Source organism: Lynx rufus, unplaced genomic scaffold (genome assembly GCF_022079265.1).
Source record: "Lynx rufus isolate CCGP_SWC_20201006 ecotype Redwood Valley unplaced genomic scaffold, mLynRuf1.p SCAF_3, whole genome shotgun sequence".
Lineage (NCBI taxonomy): Eukaryota > Metazoa > Chordata > Mammalia > Carnivora > Felidae > Lynx > Lynx rufus.
In genome coordinates this window covers 85,678,823-85,702,039 of record NW_025814845.1, presented here as the reverse complement: position 1 = coordinate 85,702,039, position 23,217 = coordinate 85,678,823, and the positions used below count along the sequence as shown (strand labels likewise).

Below are 23,217 nucleotides of genomic sequence, written 5' to 3'. Positions count from 1 at the left end.
GTGTGCCGAGCTGAGCTGAACTGCACAAGACACAGTGGAAGTTACCGCACTGGATATAAAAATACGTGAGACACAGACAGTAGCTTCATGGAACTAATGGTCTAGCAGAACGAATGACACAGATCTACAAATAACCACTGGGCAGGGCAGTGTGAGACAAGCTCCAGGCATATGTTACAGCTAAATGCACAGAAAGGAAAGGAGAATTCCCACTGCTAAGGTAAGGAAGGCAGAGAAGAGAAGGTAGCATCTAAGCTAGAACTTGAGGCAGGGCTGATTTTCAGAACGTTTGCAAAGAAAACAAGAATTAAGAAAGAATACAAACTTCCAAAATAAGCGTGGCCATTTATTCCTAACAATGATTCACTTTGACTTGAATGTTTGCCTAGAATTAGGAGTCACAGTGATGTAAAAGAGAAAAAGCCAACCGAAAGGGGGAAAAAGGATGTAACGTTTGTACAGGGTGATTTTCTTCCCTGGTCAAAATGGTTTTCAAAAACTTAAAACTAGTAGATAACATTTCAACCAACATGCAATGTACTATTTCCCCTCTCCCACATTCTTCATACACCGTTTAAGTTGATCCTCTATGGACACAGTAGCGATGATTATCAATGCTGACTGAAGAAGCTGACGGAGGGGAGGGCAGCTTTGTGCAGGACTCTGGTGAAGAGATCACCAGATCACAGCTTGGGTCCCGCTCAGATCTCTCCCCTGAGCTCTAGACCAATCACATACCACACCCTCCACTGCAAAGTCTCACCAAGCCCTCCGAACATAGCACATTGAACATGGAAGTCATCACCTGCACTTTCTTCAATGTTCTCTAGGTCACGGAATAACACACCAGAAATGGGCATCATCCTTGATTCCATCTTCTACATTCCTCACAACCATCATCATCAGCCACCAGTTTACTGAATGCGAATTAACATATGCTGCAGTTACTGAGCCAAGTGCTTTGTAAGCATTTTTTCATTTGATCCTCATAAAAACCTATGAGGTAGGGCTCTCACCTACACTTTACCAAAAAAGAAGCTGTTGTTAAGAAAGGTGAAGTACGTTTCTCAAAAACACAGTTCACAGTGGCGGTAGCTGCCACACCAGCAGTGGGTGTCTGCAAAGCCTGAGCTCCCCACCACTGTCCTAATGCTACATGCCTCTCCCTCCTTTTGTAAAAGTATCTTTCAATCCCTATCTTTCTCTGTGTTCTCACCACCACTACTTAAGATAAAACCTAACTGCTCACCAGGTTTACTGTAATCGCCTCTAATCCTGAGCCTCAAATGGCTGTTCTCTAAACTACCAATCAGGAAAACATTCAGAAATTAGCCCCAGAACCTCAAATGCCTATAGGTCCCAGGCATTTGCCCTGAAGGAGTAAGCCACGTGGCAAAATGGAGTACATGCTTTTGCCAAACAGGACAGCCACTGAGCAACCAACCCCAGCCCACCGATTCCCTGCAGCAATACAGGACTCCCGATTTTGCAACAAAATCTGATGCTGACAACCATTTTTCCTGTGAAACACTGGCAACTATTTCAAGAAATGTTAAAATACTCTGAAAGGGAAACCAAGTTCACCTGTATGCAAAATCTGACCTATTAGCACAGCTAATACAGCTTTTGCTGTACCCTATAGCAAAACACACCTCTCACCCAGTATTGTCCTAATATGTGCACCTTCAACACTGACAATGAACAACATGGATGCCTAGAGCTTCATCCCATTGCAATGATATCTGCAGTGCAGAGACATCAAGCAGGTAATAGCACTCAGCATATTTCTGTACAATGAATAAATCAACTAAACACCACCCAGTCCATAAAATCTTCCTGGATCCTCTCCAGCAAGAAGTGTCTCTTCCTCTGAACAGTCTCAACTCTTTGTTCCAAACTCTTTCCTACTTTAGAATCCTAGCAGGAATAAGAGACAATCATCTTACCAAATTAGCTCCTCACAAAAGAGAGTCTATGTTTTACTAATCCTTCAATCTCTCCCAGCACCTAACTTAGGTCCTTGCTTCCACTAAGTTCTCAAATGTTTGTCAAATAAGTCATAGCAACTCTAAATGTAATTCTACAATTGAATTCTAGTTTCTTCCAGTTCCTTTTCCTTTGGTTAGCTAACCAAATCCATACTCCCCTCTGAGGTTTGCAAATGGATATTATTAGAGACGTGGAAAAAGAATGGTTCAGAAACACAGACAGCTATTCGATGAAAATTTTATTTTTAGAAATGAATAATATGAGAAATCCACTTCCAGTTGATTGCTTTCAAAAAATGGGCATAAAAACAAATGTATTTAAAAACATGCTAATCTGTGGATATTAGGAAGGACCCTAGTCAAACACTAAGGTGTTCAAAGTATTCCATATATAGTTATATATTATTACACTCTATATGTTCTACATATTGACCACACACTAATAACAGCAAACATTTATCAAGAATTGTGCTGCATGAGGCACCCATAGCCAGTGACAATTTGCAAAGTAGATCTAGTGATTAGGAAATTGTGGCTCATTAAAGTTAAATAAAATGTCTATTATCTTATAATTGGTAAGTCACAGGAATAGGTCCTGAACCTAGGTCTGTTGGTGACACATTCTACAGTTCACTCTTAAACAACACAGGGGTTAGGGGTGCCAACCGCCTTGCACTCAAAATTCTGTGTATAACTTTGGACTCCCCAAGAACTTAACTACTGATAGCCTATTTTTGACTGGAAGCATTACCGATAACATAAACAGTTGATTAACACCTATTTTATGCTATATATATTACATACTGTATTCTTACAATAAAGCAAGCTAGGGAAAATAAAATGTTATTAAGAAAGTAAGGAGGGGGCGCCTGGGTGGCGCAGTCGGTTAAGCGTCCGACTTCAGCCAGGTCACGATCTCGCGGTCCGTGAGTTCGAGCCCCGCGTCAGGCTCTGGGCTGATGGCTCAGAGCCTGGAGCCTGTTTCCGATTCTGTGTCTCCCTCTCTCTCTGCCCCTCCCGCCGTTCATGCTCTGTCTCTCTCTGTCCCCAAAATAAATAAACGTTGAAAAAAAAAAAATTAAAAAAAAAAAAAAAAAGAAAAGTAAGGAGAATACATTTATCGTACTGTACTGTATTTTTAACAAATCCATGCATAAGTGTACCGGTGCATTCAAACCTCTATTGTTCAAGGCTCAACAGCACTTTCTCTGGCATTGCTTCCTTAACTTCAGCCGTAGTTCTGCTAGTTAAACCTATTAACTCTTACTAACTATAAAATACATACACTGTGATTATTTTTAACTCCCCCTGAACAAAGAAACCCTTTAACTTTTACTTCTAGCACTATCAAATTTTCCCCAAAATGTTTTTATTAAAATCCTCTCTTAAAAACATTTTCTATGACATGTGCTAGTGTCTTTTATCTATCAGTTTAAAGTACATTGCCTTCTTGGCCCCAATTCCACTAAAGAGAATTTCACCTATTGCACCAGATTCTTCCACTAAAGTGTCATAAGGGTGATTTGTTAAGTGACATTATTCACTTCCAAAAATATTTTAAATGAGGAACCTTTTTTGTACCAAAACAACATGAACACTGCTAAGTCCTATTATAACATCTTTTATATTTTACACAATAAAAATATTTCTTACCTGAATTCTTCCACGGAGAATTAATGATATGAGATACAATTCCCTCAGGTTAATGATAGGCTGGTGTTAGTAATTTCATTTGGTGCACTTTTTTAAAATTTGCTTCTTTAAGTATTAAAAATATAAACTGTCCTTTAAGTTAGAATGGAGGTCAATTTATTAGATTCATAAGACAGGAGAAAGGAATTATAAACTGAAAGGGAAAAGTTTAATGTAATAACTGAAATAAAATTAACTTACATAATTATGAAGAGTAAGTACATCTCTAAAAAATATAGTTTTCCCCAAAAAAGGCAACTCAAAAACACAACTAAGGTTAAGTTTTATTGATAGCTTTGTAAAGTTATTATTTAGAGGTTATGCCTTTCAAGACATAGATTAGCCAAAATTATTTCAAGAAATATGTTCATCTAACCTTTGAGCTGGCACCTTATCCTGGCTATTCTCTGCCTTAAGACGTAGAAAGCTGCAAAACAAATGTCCAAAAAAAGAAATTCCAGATCTTTTCTCTGTAAGGAGGCTGGACTTGGGTATTTAGCAACTTGTTACATTCCCGGAGACTTACACATATTCAACTCTCAGTGCTTTTCTGAAACAAAAAAAAAAAATCTAGGACATGTTTAAAATAGTAATATTTTAGTCACCATTTTGTCATTAAAAAACATTTTGTAACAAAAATATTAACCAAGTGAAGTTGTGCTATTCTTTCATAGTCCAAAATCTAAATCAGAAGATTTCAGACCGCTCACGGCACTGTACCTTTCCAATCCAATTTTTCATTTTCAGAATATTAATTTTTGGTCCCAAGAGACAGTATCCTTTTATTTAAATGAGTGTTGGACAAAATATCTGAAAAAAATTAGAACTGTGAATCAATTAGTAACCAAGGCTGGTAGTTTTTAAATGGATAGATCTTTACTTACCTGTTTCTTACATATTTTGTGTTCCCTTCTCTCTCCAACTTTGGGGAGGAAATATTAAGGTTTGTTTTTTCTTTCCTTCCACAGCATTTTCTTCTTGCATGGCTGCTTTGGTTGTCAATAGCAACAAGAATTACCGTGAAAGCTCAGCCATTTCACTTGAAGATACATAAATAACCCGGTTTAATGAAAGTAAACGGAAGAAACTTGAAACAATACTAATAATGGTTAGGATTTGACCAGCCTAGAGGTCCTAGAGGTAAGGGAAGAGAGGATTTTTTACTTCTTTGTGGATTAATACCTTCCCTCTTTAAGGCGTAAAATATTGGCTTTAACTTTTGATTTATGTACTTATTTTCATAAATTAAAATTCAGTGAATGAAGCCTTTTTTAGGGTAATACCAGATGAAAAATATTCTAAGCCCAATTTGACACAATAATTTAACTATTGATCCAGAATTATTGTTCTGTATTTTTAAAGGCACATATTTTTTTCATATATATATATATATACATATATATACATATATCTCAATATATACACACACACACATATATATATACATACACACATATACATATATGTGTGTCTATATATACATATATGCTTGTTAGAGATATTTATCATATTGTTCAGGTTCATAATAAATTAGTGTTTTGTATCTTATTGTTGTTGATGTTAACTTTAAAAGAACTCACCATATCTTGATGTTGACACATTTCTTAAAATAGAATAATGAATATATCAGGTACAATTTTAGCAAAAGGCTGAAAATAAATCAAAGCATAAATTGCAAATTACATTCTGGATCACATATTAAGGACAATTGTTTATGCCTATGGTTATGTATTATAAGGAAAAAATATAAAAGGATACCGTTTCTTTAATACTCTTCAATTGCCAATTGTAAATAATCAAATTTATCGAGAAAAATAAAATGATTTTAAATAAAGGTAAACAATAAAGAATAGCAAACATCATTACTTTCTAACTCGTTATATTAGTACAAAGCAGCCAAACAGTTCTGTATAGTTTACTTTTGTCTTCTAATATCTTAAGTTGGGTCACATTTCTCCTACTTTACGTAAGTCAGCCTGGACACACATAGATTAGTAAAATGTATGGTATCGATATGTATATCCATTAAATAAGACTTCTAGCATGAGATTTTAGCCCATGTTTTAAAATTTGCATTTTGAAAACTATACAAAACTGCATTTTAAGTCAAAGCAATGTTAAACCCGGAGTAGACTATTTCCAAGAAGTTTCTGGGGTCTAGCCTCTACTGATGCATAAGGAAATTTTCACAAGCAACTGTCGCCACAATTTTTGTGAAAGCCGCCAAAAATAAATGCCCTACGTGTATTTTTTGTGATATAAAGACCACTGTGAGAAGCACTAAAATAGGATTCATTAGCAGCACATAGTATGGAAATATCTGCCCCATCTTCTCCTGCTAATCTGTTTCTCCACAGCCATTGTAAAACAGCCACGGTAGCAAATACATGCAACCTGACAGCAAAGCCAAGCCACTCATAGTTTACAAGTCTAGAACTTTCCTGTGACCTGCCCAAGAACCACTGTTTCATTTCACCTGAGAGTTGCTGTGATGAACTTTGTTGAGGGCTCTTGGTGATATGAGGCATGGTTAAAAATAATAAGCACACGATGATTTTATGAAATTGTGACCAACATAATCCAGAGAAACTAAACTATTTGGAGATTAGTTTTTCTGGCCTGCAAAACGCAGGTTTACAGATATGAAGTCAATCCTAGGTTTTGAATATTAAAAAAAAAAAAATGAGGGATGAGAAACCCTAAAGAACTGAGCCCACCTATTATCCAAATGTATGCCTATTTTCTAGTGTATGGTTTACTTCACTGTAAATTAATTACAAAATGTACAAATGCTAGGTCAAGCATAACCTTAGAAAAGCAAATGATGAAATGTCCCAGACTAAGACTGATAAAATTACCACATGCTCCAGACAGGAGTCGCACAGCCTCTTAAGCAAAGAGCACAGCATGACATATGCACATTTTACAGGTGACAAGTGCCAGGTACATGCATGAAAGGAAACGGTCCTTGGGGCGCCTGGGTGGCGCAGTCGGTTAAGCGTCCGACTTCAGCCAGGTCACGATCTCGCGGTCCGTGGGTTCGAGCCCCGCGTCGGGCTCTGGGCTGATGGCTCAGAGCCTGGAGCCTGTTTCCGATTCTGTGTCTCCCTCTCTCTCTGCCCCTCCCCCGTTCATGCTCTGTCTCTTTCTGTCCCAAAAATAAATAAAACGTTGAAAAAAAAAATTAAAAAAAAAGAAAGGAAACGGTCCTCCCTGACACTGCACTTCTACCTCTCAACCCTAATCTGCAGCTAGAAAAAGTAGTAAATCTAAAAACTTCTCTACAACGTAACCTTAAATTTCACACTACATTTCTCATTGTCAAAAAAATTTATATATTAGCCTGGCAAACTCTATTCATAGACAACAATCCAACACTGGACATTTAAAGCATCAATACCCAGGACAACAGATCCCATGAACAGTGTATTTTGAGTAATTTGGATGATCCCAACTTTCAGCCCACTACTTTGTAAGTCTTAGAGCTACAGAATTCATCAGAATCCAACAGAAGATTAGAGAACAGAACATTTAACAAAGCTACAAATCATTTCTTTATAGTTTTCCCCCAACTCCCCCAATTGTTTCAAAAAATTTTTTTTCTGCCTTAGTTGGGAAAAGAAACTATACATGGGAATGTCTTAGTTCTTGACTATACACAGACACTAAGATACGATGAATCTTTTAATTCATCGATGATTTTAAAACTCAATCCAAGGGACAAAAGACCTTAAACCGCCATTATCTATGTGAAACACCATGAAATCTTTATGTAACCATATTGAACATGGGACGATTTATCCATTAGAAGCTATTACCATAGTAAGTGTATATAAAATCAACTCTAAGCACCCATGCATGTTAAAAAAGAAAAAAAAAACACAATAAGGTAAGAGCTACAATTTGTGTTTACCTATTTGCTATTTGTGGGCATGCAAACATTTGACTAAGTACCTACAAATTTTAACACTGAAATAAAACAGGAGGTACCAAAGGCTTTAGAAAAATATTTTGGGTGGCAGGAAGCTTATATTTGGATGTCGGTCTACGGAGGTAATTTCCATAAATGTCACAACACATACCTTTGACCATTTAGGGATCTCTCTTAGAAACTGAATTTGAGAACTCTAAGAAAAGAACTCTAGAAAATAAGGCTAAAGATTTTTGGGAAAGAAACATTGTTTTTGGCAAAGTAAGCATAAATCCAGAAATTTCCAATTGTTTCTTCCTTTGTGTACATCAGTGCAAATTTAAACCATGACATATTTCCTAAAATTTCACCAGAAATCAATAATACGTACAAAAGGCAACCCTAATCTTGTGATCTGATGATGCTACTTTAGGAAAACACATCAGTTCTGGAGAATTTATATCATTAATCTACAGAAAGGTTAAAAAGGTACTGACCAAATGAAATGTTCAGTTTGAAAATTTAATTGACTCTAGGTGCACCTGGGGGGCTCAGTCAGTTGGGCATCCAACTCTTGACTTCAACTCAGGTAATGATCTCATGGGTTCATTGGGCTTGACCCTGACAGTGCAGAGCCTCCTTCAGACTCTCTCTCCCTCTCTCTCTGTCCGTCTCCTGCATGCACTCGCCACAGGAGCATGTGTTCTCTCTAAAAACAAACGAACTTTTAAAAAAAATAAAATTTAACTGACTCTAGATTATCCACATGCAAGTAACTAGTGGCAAATTGACTCTCTCCTGACACCTAGTACCTACCAAGGAGATCTCTCCAGCTTTCAATCAATGTACGGCAGAAAATGAGGGTTTCTAATAAAATATAACTAGAAAAAAAATTTTTTTCCCCAAAGTCAACTACTATATTCTAAAGCTAAGAAACTGCCTGGCCTATTGATAAATTTCCCCTCCACAGTAACAAGTTCACTTAACATTGTTTCATCAGACTAAGTTATACTAAAATTCTTAAGAAATCTATGAAAGAAAATTGAAAGAACACATAAATATCTGTCACTCTTTTACCACACATAATAAAACTTTATCCTATCTGGGCTTCAATGTTAATGCATTCCTTTATGCTGGCTTTATTAGTAATTTTATTAGAAATTCTATTATGACCATAATTATCTAATTATGCACTACTATTAATTAAGTGATGAAATCAGAAAAGTTAAAAGCTATAGAGTGTTAAAATGGAAAATTTCTTTAATTTGGTATTATTTAACTGAACTCTATAGTTAGTAACAAATCAATTTTTAGTAACTAGGTATACATTTTGCAACTAATTTGCCCTGATAGATCCCCAAGGACGCACCGTCAATCACATTAGGCCTATGCTACTGATATTTTTCTATGGTTGTAGTGACTGATATCACTTTGAAATGTTTTCAAGCCACATTATTTTGGCTGCATTGTATGATTTTTGAGAACCGATCATTTACTTGTTCCCATTAAAAAAAAGAGAAGGTCTTGGCCCAAGCAATGTAAACTTCTTAGCTCCCTTCTAGGTTGACTGACACAGGTAACCATTCTCAGGTTAGAGTCTTGGTTGGTATTGACCTCTGAGGAAAGGCATTCAAAGCTCCTTTCTCTGCTTCTCCTGAGGAGATGGGGTACTGACTGATTGGTGCCCTCTTAAGCCACACACTGAGCTATCTTCCTTTGAGAGAGAGAGATTCTCTGAGGACCTGTGTGCACTAGGGTTCTAGGCTCCATTGTCCCCTGGGGCTTGAGGACTGCAGGAGAATCAGTTCTTCCTCACACCCCAGTGAAAAGGAGTCAAGTTTGAGTCTGGTTAGGAACATGAAGAGTACTTACCACAGATTCCGCTTTGAGTCTATTCAGGCCTAAGTGACTTACTTATAGCAGCCCTTCATGAGATCCAGGGAAACTGGGATAAAAACTAAGGGTCATTTTGGCTCCTTTGAACATCTGCAACAATCAGGAGCTTTGGGGAAATGAGTACTGGTCAAGGAGTTTGATGTTCCTGGGTTCACTGGCCCTATTTCATTTAACAGCTCATGTAGGATAAATGATGCCTGGAGGCAATGTTTGTGCCTCATCTTTTATCCCAGCCCATAATTGCTTAGAAATGAATTAAGCCATAGCAAAATGTTGATGAGCTTTTGTGCTGATATCCAATGAATACAAAAGTAACTCATACAAAATTGATAAAAAAAAAAAAATTCTTCCACTGACTTATTTGCAGAACCCCTCTATACTGGTTAATAGAAGACATCTATCTGCACTCCATTTACAATGCCTCTGGATACCAACTCTATAAACTGTTGACTGATCTTTAAAATAGGAAGGAAGGAAGGAAGGAAGGAAGGAAGGAAGGAAGGAAGGAAGGAAGGAAGGAAGGAAGGAAGGGGAGAGAGAGAGCAAGCCAGCAAACAAGCAAGCAGTATGGAATAGACTTTGATAATACAGCAAACTTCAGCACACTGAGAGAGATCCTAACTTCAAACTGTCTTTTCTAACCTGGAATTGTCCTAAAAGTCCTAAAGACTTCACAAATCACGCTATTCTGGGCTGGACTGAGCCATCAGAAACTAAATATGTAGATAATGCTTCTTAAACTTCCCATGAACTGCGCTTTTAAAGTTCTCGGGGCGTCTGAGTGGCTCAGTCGGTTGAGCGTCTGACTTTGGCTCAGGTCATGATCTCACAGTTTGTGGGTTTGAGCCCCGCATTGGGCTCTGTGCTGACAGCTCAAAGCCTGGAGCCTGCTTCGGATTCTGTGTCTCCCCCTCTCTCTCCTTCAAAAATAAATGAAAACATTAAAAAAAAAATTAGAGTAAAGTCCTCATCTTAGATCAGAGGATCTTCTAGGAAATAGCTTTGTAAAACCACCACCAGGTGCACCCGGGTGGATCAGTCAGTTGAGAGTCTGACTCCACCTCTTGATTTCAGCAGTTCAGCTATCTGATCTCCAGGTTCCTGAGATCAAGCCCTGCGCCAGGCTCTCCCTCCTCTCCCTCTCCCTCCCTCTCCCTCCCTCTCCCTCTCCCTTCAGGACAGAAATGTTGCTGTGGCCCCTTCCACTCCACCATTCACTACTGCTCTGTGAGGGACCACATGAAAGTTTACATGTGGGAAAAGCCGTAATTTCCCCCAAATAACTCGTCTAATTATCCTGTAACAAACATCATGAATTGTATGAAAATAACACTTTTCTTTTTCCTTTGGCTACCGGAAGCTAAGAGCCAAATTAGAAGACATATTTAGGACCCAAGTCTTACATATCTATATTTTAATAATAACTCTCCTCCCAACAACTTATCTTTTACTGTATCCTTTTTTTCCTTCCCCTAGCCCTTGTTAATTCTGTTTTTCTATTGCATGCATTCCTGGAAGCCATCTTCATATCCTTCCCCAAACAAGGTAGAACATAAACAAATAGAAACAAAGAAACCAATTCTATTATTTTTAAACTCTCTTCTAAGGAATCAAAAATAAGAAGTGGCTAAAAGGAAGGTTTCCACTGTGTAATATTATGCATGATTGAATCTCCTTTAAGTTACATATTTTTATCAGATAATTTATAAAAGTAAAATGAGAGTTCTTCGATTACTGTACTTACATAAGAGTAGGATGTCCCTGTAACTCTCCCACATCTAAATGTATGTAACAGTGATGATGCATATGTAAAGATACTGACTGCAACACATTTCATAAAACCAAAATACTGAAAATCACCTAAATGTGCATAGATAGGGATTTTTAAGTTAATTAGTTACAGCCATATAATGGTAAACTGTACAACCATTTAAAAGAATGAGTCATGGGGGGTGCCTGGGTGGCTTGGTCGGTTAAGCGTCCGACTTCGGCTCAGGTCACGATCTCGCGGTCCGTGAGTTCGAGCCCCGCGTCGGGCTCTGTGCTGACCGCTCAGAGCCTGGAGCCTGTTTCAGATTCTGTGTCTCCCTCTCTCTCTGCCCCTCCCCCGTTCATGCGCTGTCTCTCTCTGTCTCAAAAATAAATAAACGTTAAAAAAAAAATTAAAAAAAAAAAAAAAAGAATGAGTCATGCTTACATGAACTGATAAGGACTGATCTCCAAAATGCAATATATGAGAAAAGAAGATAGAGAATAATCCTATTTTGTGTTATCAATTTATGAACAAAGATAATTTTGCAATTGCTTAGAAATCTCTGCAAATGTCACTAAGAAACAGTTCCTGGGGGTTGGAACTAGGTGTCAGAAAAATAAGGAAGTTAGAAAGGCTTACTTTCACTACCCTCTCCCTGTCTTTGAGTCTTTTAATATTTGACTTAGGCATGCATTTAATTTTTAAAATAAAATGATTTAAGTTTACAATTAAGATAAAGGTTAGAATAACTAATAGAAAAGTTACACCTCTATGGTTTTAAAGTCACTTTTAAATCCTGGTGGAAATCCTGGCAAACAGACAAACCTCACTCCATCTTCACAATATCAGACAGTTGCCTCTGGTGAAGAAGAAACAGATGAAAAGGGGGGGACAAAGCGTCCTTCACTGACTTATCAGAGGGGTTTTGGAGGGAAAGAGCAGGGATCAGAGTAGCCTAGAATCAAGCAACATATCAGGTTCTGGATACAGAATTACCAGAGCCTTAAGTCAGCAGTGCAATCCAGTCTTTTCCATCACCTACTAACTACCATGTAAGAAACCTTTGATCAATTAGTCAAAACTACAAACGCATATGTAGAAAATACTAGGACACATCCAAAACAATATTTCTTCACTGTATATTCAAGGTTACTTATTTTAGAATTATATTAGTAAAAGATTAGAATCAACACAAATGTCCATCAAGAAGAAACTGATTAATAAATTATGATACAGCCATGTAATAGAGTATTACAAATCCATTTAAAAAAAAAGTGACCAGGCTCTTCATATACTGATAATAAAGAAAGCTTTCCAAGATATATTGTTAAGGGAAAGAAGCAAGGTGCAGAACAATGTATACAGCATGCCTTTCATTTGGACAAAAGAGATGGGGTAGAGAAGATATAGGAATTTGTCCATAAGTATGTAAAATCTTTCTGAAAGGTACACAAAAAGCTGATAATATTCATTGCTCTTGAGGAGGGATATATGAAAAAAAATAAGTGCATTTTCTCTGACAAAATAAATATTTTTAGAAGATTGATGGGGAAAACATTTTAACCTGCATCAAACTGGTGGGAAAGGGGTGGCAATATCTATGTGTGGTGGTGAGGAAGGAAGGGGGAGTAATGAGGATTAGGCTGTCAGAACCTTCCTCTCCCTCCCTTTCATCTTCAGCATGATGAAGGCCCAGCCCCTGTGATAGATATCTTCCATTACTCACCAAGGGATGCTGCATGGACTCCCTCAACATCACTGGATTATCGCTTTAAAAGCATTCAGCTCATTCAAAGGACTCAAAATGCATACAGCCTGAATTCTACAGATAAAATGCACCCTTCAAAAATGCTATCACATTTGCTGTAACAGGGAATGAGGGAGGAAAACACCTGTATTTTTCAAAGCTTATCCACAAGTTCTCAAGCAGAAACACAGTGTTGTTTCTGGGGCCAGAAGTGCCTCCTTGGTACCAGTGTGGATGTGTACATGCACTCTGAAGCAGCTGACTGTGCAGCGACGAGAGTGCTTCCCTTTACGTGGCCTGATGTCCCAGCTTGTGAAGCACTAACATTTCCAATCCATAAAGGTTAAGGCCTTTCCAGATTAACTCTATGAAGGGATCTTAGGGAATCAGTAAATCTTAAAAGTATTATATAAAGATCAGAAGAGAATGAAAAAACAAAGTCATTTCTGGGAAACTTAACTTTCAAGACTCTACATACTCAAAAACTACCTGTTTGAAAAGGTCAAACTTCTTCAACACTGATTTTAGTCTGGAATCTGCATTCCAAGACCACTTGAAGTTCCTCAAAGTACATGGTGTTCTTAAATAACCTTTTCACGGAAAGTGGTAGTTGAATAATCTTAAAAACTCCACTTCCTGAGGATTTGGAGATGCGGGTTTCGTGCTGAAAAGTAGTTATAAGATTGCCCACTGAATTGCTTTTACTCCTACCACAAAAACAAAACAAAACAACCCCCAAAAAACCCAAAAGCAAAGAACCAAACATATGCATACCCACCCCCAAAATAGAGAAGGACGCTAACAACTTTAAAATAGTGAAGTGTGCCCAGCTCCATTAAACTGGACCCAGGACCTGCCGGCCATTTTCAACACAGCTCCCACCTGAGACTCCCAGTTTCTCCTGCACATATGACTGTATGAGCATAAAAAGGTTTATCTCTCACATTCAATGGAGGTTGCTATCGCTGTTGACTAAACATGGAAAGGCACTCACTAGGAATAACCTCTCTTTGGGGGAGCACTATGTGTGACCTTCAAAGCCAATTCCAGTATTTCTCATTCACTCTTGATTATTTCAAAGAAAAATGTTCAAAATCTCAATAATCAAAGAAAGGTGTAATCTATATAATTATGTGACTGAGGACAGGAAACCAGTATAGGGAACAAAAATCAATAAATCACGTTCCATTTCAAGTTTCTCAATCTAGATACAAGTAACAAATGAAATATGAAATCTAAATGTTTCACTGACTAAATCAAAATCTCTACTAAAACTAATAACCTTTTCATTTGAAGTACAGAAACAATTTAACAATTTGCTCTTCAGTCCTTCCGGTGGTCCACAATCCTTAGCCAGTAATATATATTATCCAGCAAAATTATTTGACAACTCCAAAATAGTTTCAGAATAAATTACTGTTTCTCGGTCCCTATGTCACACTAGCCTATAAATTTATTTAACGTTGATAAGAATTCAAAAGTTTCACTTTCCAGGACAATTGTACAGTTTCAGCCTTTGCTAACCTCAGGGAGGAGGTGGGAAGAAATGAGGTTTAGAACTAATAAAGTCAACCTCTAGGTATAGGTTTTATATTGTTCCAAAAACCTTCAGAAAAAACATAACAGAACATCTGCATTTTGCCTCGTTTTAAGGAAAAATGATACAAAACCACCCGAATTCACGTAATTTCCTTCAGAAACCACAAAATGCTCAGTGACCGCCAAAGAACTCAGAAACTGACGATCTTTGTCGAAACACAGAACTTGTATTTTGGATTTTTCTTCACACCTCTAAAGAATGCTTTCGACGGAAACACTACTGTCATAGCTACGTATACAACCAAATGTCTAAGTAAAGTAAACCAAAAGACAACCACGTAGAAATACAATATTTAGAACCTCCACACTCTTTCTGCCTTAAGGAAGCTCTCGGATGGAGTTCAGAGCTGCAACGCATCTGAGAAATCTACTTGTAAAATAAAAAGACTGCAGCTGAGAAAAGTTAACTAGCTAACCAGGTATAAAAGTCAGAGACACTCTAGTGTCCCAAACCATCTGGTGCTTTCAGTTAAGAGCTGGTTCCACAGCATACGCGGTTGTTTTAAATAAAATACACAGCCCCTGAGAAATCTTTTGTACAGAAATCTCCACTTGTCAGGAGAAATTGTTGAAATCACTAAAACGAAGTATACCATTAATATGATGGGAACGTAAAGGAATAGATTAATTACAGAACAAGAAACAAGTATTTTGTGACAAATCTAATTAAGGTACTGTGTGCTATACATATAGAACTATCAGTGTGTTGTGATTAAGAAAATTTCCCTTTACCATAAAGAGTCACAATCAATAGTCGATGAAGATAAAGCCCAAGACAATTAGAAGTCAAGTTTTGAATTCTCAGTATGTACATACCTGTTTAAGAGTCAAGAACGGAGGTAGGTGGAGGGATAGGTTACATAGATGATGGGGATTAAAGAGGGCACCAGTCGTGATGAGCACCAGGTACTGTATGGAAGTGTTGAATAACTATATTGTACACCTGAAATATTACACTGTATGTTAACTAACTGGAAGTTAAATAAAAACTTCTTTAAAAGAATATAAAACAAAGAATCAAAGGATAGAGAGAAGGCAAGGGTATGCCCTCTAAAAGGACTATGAAAACACAATCTGCCTGTTTCTGGACTAGGTCTTACTTTCCACAGCCAGGCAGGAACGTTGGGATAGAATGTCAGGTGGCACGGGCAGGAAGCAGGAAGACAGCTCCTCTGCCTATCTGGGTAGCATCCTTCCTTCCTCAGTCCCTGCGGGAAGGATGAGAAGTCTGCCTGACGGAGGCTTGGTGGCTAGACGCCGTGACCTGGGGCAGAGGCTGAGCAACACTAGCACCCTGCAAAGTCAACTGGCCTCTCCAAACAAGCCCATGTAAAGGAAAGTAGCAAGTGAACATGAAAAGCAGCATGTTCTATGTAAATACATATATTTGACTCACATGAATAGAGTCAAAATGGCTTACATATGCTCAACCAAGTGGATTAAACACCAAAGGGTCACCGAACTAGACCGTGAGAGCTGATAAGAAACATAATGAGGGCATGGCTTCCCCCCACTTCTACACATCTTCTAAGGGATAAATCTGGAGGTTCTGTGTCTAGGCAAGAATAGTTTCCTTTTGCTTTGCTGTGCTAATTTGAAGGAAAATTCCTAACTGAATCATTCAGAAACACAAGAACCAGGGGACCTTGGATAAGGAAAGGAGAACGGTCCTCATGGGTAAGAACTCTAAAATTATCGAAGGATCAGAAAGGCAAAAACATTTTTCACAGTAAATTTCCCAGAAGCTCTCTGGAAGTTTTGCAGGTAATCCATTACCTACAAGTGTAAGTGTTTAAAGAACAGCAAGGCATTTTTTTCCTTGAATAAATGTAGTGACAAAAACATTTAATTCTTTTAAATTAAAAGTTTCCTTTAAAAACTAATCAGGAGCTTTCTGTTTGTCCCCAGCAAGCCTCTCTTTGGTGCTCTTCTTCCTACTTTGAGCTGACCTCTGGCCCCCACATTCCTCCACCTGTTTATAGCAAAACAAAGATGGGGGGAACTCTAAGCTGACAACAGACATTTGGACCATCTGGGATTCTGGAAAAACAAAACTTACACAAGGAAACATCCATCTTTGAATTTGTTTTTTTGTTGTTGTTTTGTTTTTGTTTTTTTTTTTTTTTTACAAGTTTGCCATCTATAATATTAATGGTAAAGATCCATCTGGCCCTTTTTAATTTAAAGGCTTTTTATTTTATTGTATCACTGAGAATCTTAGAATCATTTTTTAAATTTTGGCAGTATAAATGCAAAAATACATTTATCATGCCTAGAAAACAAAGAATCTGATAGCATGGGTGTGTCCCATCCCACAAAACTGTTTGAATAGCCGTATTACTTTATACTTCTTTACTTTCATCGAACACATACATAGTATTTACTCTGTGCCAGGAATTGTTTTATGTGCTTTACAAATAACTCATTTACACCTCAGGTATGGTGCTATGAGGTGTTGTACTCAAACACAGAGAGGTCGAATCACTTGCTCAAGGTCACACAGCTAATAAGCAGTGGAATTGAAATTTAAACCCAGGCAGTCTGGCTCCAGAGTCCATGTTCCCCTCCATTATGCTGCCTCTCAAACTTCCACCAATTCTCCGTTAAGGTAAGCTGTGATTTGTGCAGGATCTATACATTTTTATAACATTATCATTTCAATAATTGACTCATGTCATTGTAGCAGCTTCCGCAGATTCTCAAGGAACAGGAAGAAAGATAAATATATCAAATGCTACACTTCACCACTTTACACTCTATTAGAAACAAAACGACGGTATAGAAAATAATAAAATGGTGGCTCATTTCTGCTGGGAAAAATACTCTGCTAGGAACTTCCTCGGATGTTGGATGTTTACATTCGGTAATGCCACTGAAACTGTGCAAGGTCTTTACGTTCATTTAAATTCAGAATCACCAAGCTGGTGTATACTAGAGAAAACGTAACTACATGTAAAAAGGCAAAACAGCTCTTAGAAGCTCTTTCCGGGGAACTCCACGGTTGATGAACCTCTAAGACACAGAGGAATTTTCTCCTTGGAATTCCTTTAGCACATCTGGCAGAGTGCGCATGGACTCCTCCGCCTCTGCCGGCTGTCCACTCTGGCACTCTGTCTGCAGGGACAGTGCGCTCCACTTTGCTCGGGGCACTCTGCCAGAACAGCCTTGCCCTCCGTAGGGCTGGGGGACCCTGCACACCCCAAAGCACTTTAATAATCCTGACAATTAAGGCAGCAAAGGGGGAAATTACCTCCATTCCCGCAAAGAAACTACTCATGTTTTTTATTTGGGCACGGTGTGGTATGTGTGTTGAGCCCATCCTCTCTTCACCCTTTGATTATCAAAAGCGGATTGCTCTTCAATTTCCACACCTGTGGCCTCTAGCTGTGCAAATGCTTCTTGACACTGTGGTATAATGGGCAGAAGACTATTCCACCAGGCACCATTCTTCTTTTTGACCATCTTCCCTTAAAAACAACTAACCAGTGGAGAGGCACCTGGGTGGCTCAGTCTGTTAAGCATCCGACTTCAGCTCAGGTCATGCATGATCTCGCGGTTCATGAGTTCAAGCCCCATGTCGGGCTCTGTGCTGACAGCTCAGAGCCTGAAGCCTGCTTCAGATTCTGTGTCTCCCTCTCTCTCTGCACTCCCCCCCCCCACCCAAACCCACTCATGCTCTGTCTCTCAAAAATGAATAAATGTTTAAAAACTTAAAAAGAACTAACCTGTCAGGCACAGCAGCTTTGCCTAGTTCTTTTGTTTACTGGAAACTGGAGTTACCATCATCTCCCTTAATTAAAAGACGCAATGGCCCAACAGTGCAAAAAGTCTAGCCCAGCGCCTTGCAGGTAACAGAAAAACCTTAGTCCCCTTTTACCTTTCCATCTCCAACCAGAGATGTCAACCTGTTAATATTACTCTCCCTCCTTCTTCGCAAAGTTAAGGGCAGATATCATGCACAATTCTCAAAGATGGACATAGCTGTGGGAACACCTAGCTTCCCTGAATTTAAATTTATTCCTCCCATGGCCAACACATCTGTAGGGCTCTGCCCTGTCTGGCTCCAGCCTTCCTCATTTCACTTCTCTATTCCTCTAAGCTCCTTTCTCGTGAGCACTGGATATGAGGAATCCAACTGTGTTCCCATCATCCCACCAGACATGACAGATGCCCAGAAATTTACTTGATCATTTGCAGAGTTTCTTGTAGGGGAACAGAATACAATTTTGAGATCCCAATACAGTTGCTGGGAACCAATTTCTCAAACTTCCATGATGTGGTTCTCATTTCTACTATTAAAAAATCCATGGAAAAGGTAAAAAAATCAGTACTCTGATGTGGCACTTATTCCATGATGTTGATTACTTACAGAAAATAAAAACTATGCTATTTCAGAGGTGTTATTTGATTACAGTGGGTGGTCTATTTAGAATAGTCAATACAATCTAACTTCAAAAAAAAAAAAAAAGGCTTTACAAATAGGCTACCTTCCACAACAGGTATGGTAAGGATTATATTAGTGCTATAAGGTTCAGAGACTGTTTAGTGTAAATACAGTCTAGACTCATTATCTTACCTCCATCTCAGAGTCTGGAGCACAGAAAAGAAAAAGCCTGATGAGAAAACAGGAGCTGGGGATACTGGGGACAAATGCTAAAGCATCATAGGTGGCTCTTCTGTGACTGACAAAGCTGGCCCCTTGCTACGTACAGCTGGCTCCGGTTGAAAGAGGCAAGATAAGGAGTCACGAACTGAAAACTCCCGTGTCAGAACCACACCACCAAGTCTTGCTCAGTAATGAGCCCACTGATGTGCAGAGTGAAGCCATGAATAATGGTGGAAAGCTGCACCCCATAGGGAGCTGAAGTTCCCAGAGAGGATACTCACGCTGACACTGTCCCCAGGACCGGCGGGCCCAGCCCCAGCAGCAGTCAATCCTCCCACCATAACGACACAGGCCAATGGATGACACTATTTGCCTGGGCCACCTACCAAACAAAAAGATTCAAAATAAATAAAGATACTTTTGAAAGTAAAAATTATTTCCTCTGGTATTACTTTTAAAAAAGAATTTAAATCACACCCAACAATCTACTATGAACTCCCTCCTGCCGGCAGAAATTTAAGGATAAAACTCAGGAAAATAGTTCTGCTGTGATCTAGTTCCAAATTTCAGACAGTTAAACATATGTACTACACACAGGAGCACGGTGAAAGGGAGGGGAAGATCCTTTGTAATATGGAAATAGCATCAGCTAAAACCAAGAATTCTCAAGGCTGACACTCACAGGGTGGTTTCTGAAGCTTGAAATAAAACAGATTCCTCAAAGACCCACACCTGTTATTTGGGGGAAAACCAGTTTTGACTGATTTATCATAAACTGAAAAGTATTAAATAATATGACATGTCAAAGCAGAAAGAAAAAAAAAATCTGCCTTACATTTTCTGCCTTGGAAAGGAGATGTGGGAAGGGGCAGAAAGATGGGAGTCCTCAGAATCAAATGAAAGAGATCTCTTTTCGAGATAGGACTCTTTGGCAGAAAATGTTCCCAGAAAATAAAGAAGTATTAGAAAAAGAAGTCTAAATAAAACCTGGAAGAGTTTAAAGTGTAGCTAACATCTCAAGTGTCCCTGTGGTTTGAAATTTTCCTGCATCAACAATCCCTGTTATCTTCCTCATTAATGTAAATAAGGACTAAAAGTATTCAATTTCAAGGATACGAATTTATCCACCAGGTTCCACTTTGACACCTTCTTTGGTAAATCGTTTCTTTTAGATTCACACCTGACTTTTTACTCCCACAGACTTAATATTTTAATTGGCTGTTTTAAACTTAAAGCTACCTTAAAAATCTTAACGCAAAACCGTGTGATGTATTTCTTATTGCAAATGTGTGCGTGCCAGAAATGCACAACACGTGGGCAAAGAATTGCTTTAATAAAATAAAACAGCCTCTGGCCGCTACCCACATTTTCTTAAACACTCCTAATCTTTTCAATTCCCGTTTCTTTTATCTCCCCTTACGCCCGCCAGCACAAAGCACAAAATAACCTCGAACTTTCTATTTCCTCCAACCAGGTGGTAAACAAGCGGTAGCTCTCTTCTAAGCGCTCCACTGGTTCTCCTCGGTTCCTGTTCCCCTCCAGGTACAAGAAAGCCAATCAATCGTGGAATTGATTCGTTCCAAGATTACAAGGAAAACAGGTGCGGCTGTCTTTGGGGCTGCTCAGAAGGCTACCTGGAGGGGTTAGGGCGGGGGGGGTCTCTGAAAGAGGAAGACTGGATGGCGGTGTGACCCAGGTTAAAATCTCTCCCGGCTGCTCCAGCCTGGTTTGTGCACCGGCCGCAGCGCTCGGCGTTCGGGGCGGGTCTGGTCTACAATTGCAAGGAGGTGGGATAACCAAGCACGCCCTCCTGACCGACAGACACAAACACACACACCCGCCAGAGCGGATCCCGCGGCGGGCAGAGAGCGCCGCGCGCAGCCGCGAGGGGAGCGGCTGAGTGACAGCGGCGACGGAGCCGGGGGTTGTTGGAACCTGTCAGAGCACGCTGCAGCCCGGCTCGCCCGAGGTCTCGTGAGCGGTGTGTGCGTGCGTACACATACACAAACACACACGTAGCGCTCCCCGCCTTTCCGTCCTTATTTCGAGTCCTCCTCCCGCAAGCAAGCCAAGTGCGGAGGCAAACGGGTCCTCCCTGGAAGCCCAATCGCTTCCTTGCCCCTACCCTTTGTGTGAGCGGCTCTGACAGCTTCAGGCCGGGATCTGGCCCGCGCACCTGGAAGTTTCCCCGCGGAAGGGTCGTAGGGAAATCTAAATCACGAGCCAGAGTTTCCTGACCAAAGGTGTCCTGCGCATCACCTCGGCTTAGGAGCTAGCCCGCGCCCTCCGAGCCCCGGGGCCGGGCTCCAGCCTTCCTCCTTCCCTAGCCCTGATTCCCGAGCCGGGAGCTGGGAGCCGCGGCTGGGTTCCGGGACTCGAAGGGGTCACCCTCCCCGGCCTCGGGCAGCCACCGGTCTGGAGAGCGGTTCGACGGCTCTCCTCCTGCCGACGCCGTGCGGTGGCCCAACTTCTGGCCGGGTAGACTCCTCTCTGACCTCGCAGCCGGGCGGGGAGAGGGAACCCCAGCACCGCGCGCGCGAAATTAGCGCAGGAAGGAGGAGAAGAGGGCGCCCCGGGGCCCAACCCACCTCACGTCGAACTCGGCAGCCGCCTGCAGGTAGAGCGAGGAGCCGAGCACCAGAGCCAGGAGGAAATCCATGTCGGGCGGCGAATGCACCGCTGCGCGCGGGGAACAGGTTGGGGGTGCTGGGAGCGGAGGAGAGGCGCGCTCGTCCCCTCGGCTCCAGGGAGGAGCTGCGGGCGCCGCGGCGACTGCTGCAGCTGTCGGAAGAGAGCGGCGCGGCGAGCAGCCGGAGCAGGTCTGCGGCGCGGCGCCCGGAGCCCCCTCTGGCTCCCTCCCCGCGAGGGGAGGTGCTGCAGGGGGAGCTGCGCCGCCCGCGGGGAGGGGCGCAGGGGGCGGAGGGGGGTGGGGGTGGGCGCGTGCGCCCTCCTCACCGCCCTCCCAGGCCGGGGCCGGGGGTGTGGGCGCTGGCCCCTCCGCGGAAAGCTCGGGAGCTGGAGCGCTGAGGGAAGCAGCGTCTGTTGAGGGCCAGCCAAGTGGGGCAGGCGCCAGGCTGCGAGGAAAGTTGCAAGCCCGGCCTGGGCGAGGGAACGCAGGGCGCTCCGCAGGGAAGGGTGAGCCGGGGAGGGAAAGGACCCGGGGCGAAGGTGCGCGCTTCGCGGGTTCCGCCTGAACAGGTGGTGACCGCAGGGGCTAGCAGCAGCTTCCGCCGGGGGCGGAGAAGCCCAAGACGGGAGACGTTGGTGGGGCTGGAGCTGAGCAGTGTCTGCAGTGAGTGAAACCACAGCACGACTGCACGACTTGGACAAATTAGCAAAGGCAAACTCCGGGAGTTTGCTTCTCCCGCAGAGTTGGCAAAGGCATATTTTTTTATTTTGTAACCAACCGAAAGAAATGTTTGGCTCTCCAGTCGAGTTTTGTAGAAGAAACGTGCAGGCTGTTTTCTATCTTTGCCAGCTCAACTTCGAGCACGTTAGAACGATAGCAACGGCTGCCCTTCCGGGGGCACGTGCAGGCCAGAGAGGGAGGGCTGTTACTACTTAGCAGCCTGTGGTGCCTGATCATGGGGAGATCATTTAGAAACCATTTTAAACAATCTTTGTTCTGCTGTTGCAGAGTAAAAAATAATGTACTAAAAGACTGTTCAAATGAAAACACACAACGATCATTCTAAAATGCACGTAAAAACATACATCCTTTGAGTCATCCCTCTTCTCAAACCCTGCCCCAATGACTCCATCTCTCATACCTCTCAGGCCTAATCTCCTATTTTCTCTCTTTCCCTAGCCCATGACTTCCATGTGTTCCTCGCACACCTCAGGCGTGCCCCTGCCTTTGGGCCATTGACTGGCAGATACTTTGCCTGGATATCTACATGGTTCACTTTCTCACTTCAGGCTTTGATTAAAAGTTACCTCTTGGAGGAATTCAGCCTTTAAATTTGCTAATTTAAAGCTGCAAATCGGCCCCCTCAGGATGCCCCATGATTTGTTCTACCTTGTTAT

The 23,217-nt window shown here is 40.9% G+C and overlaps 1 protein-coding gene across 1 annotated transcript in view; it reads right to left on the bottom strand.

The window, feature by feature from the left end:
• NPNT (nephronectin) overlaps nucleotides 1–21,850 on the bottom strand; it is an 82,971-nt gene extending 61,121 nt beyond the window's left edge. Inside the window, exons 1-5 of the mRNA XM_047092273.1 lie at nucleotides 21,780–21,850; nucleotides 21,475–21,661; nucleotides 21,029–21,367; nucleotides 20,826–20,962; nucleotides 19,473–19,573 (exon numbers count right to left, since the gene is read on the bottom strand). Coding sequence (XP_046948229.1) covers nucleotides 19,473–19,573; nucleotides 20,826–20,962; nucleotides 21,029–21,367; nucleotides 21,475–21,661; nucleotides 21,780–21,850 — 835 coding nt within the window. The remainder of the gene's footprint in view (nucleotides 1–19,472; nucleotides 19,574–20,825; nucleotides 20,963–21,028; nucleotides 21,368–21,474; nucleotides 21,662–21,779) is intronic.
• Nucleotides 21,851–23,217: the final 1,367 nt, after the last annotated feature.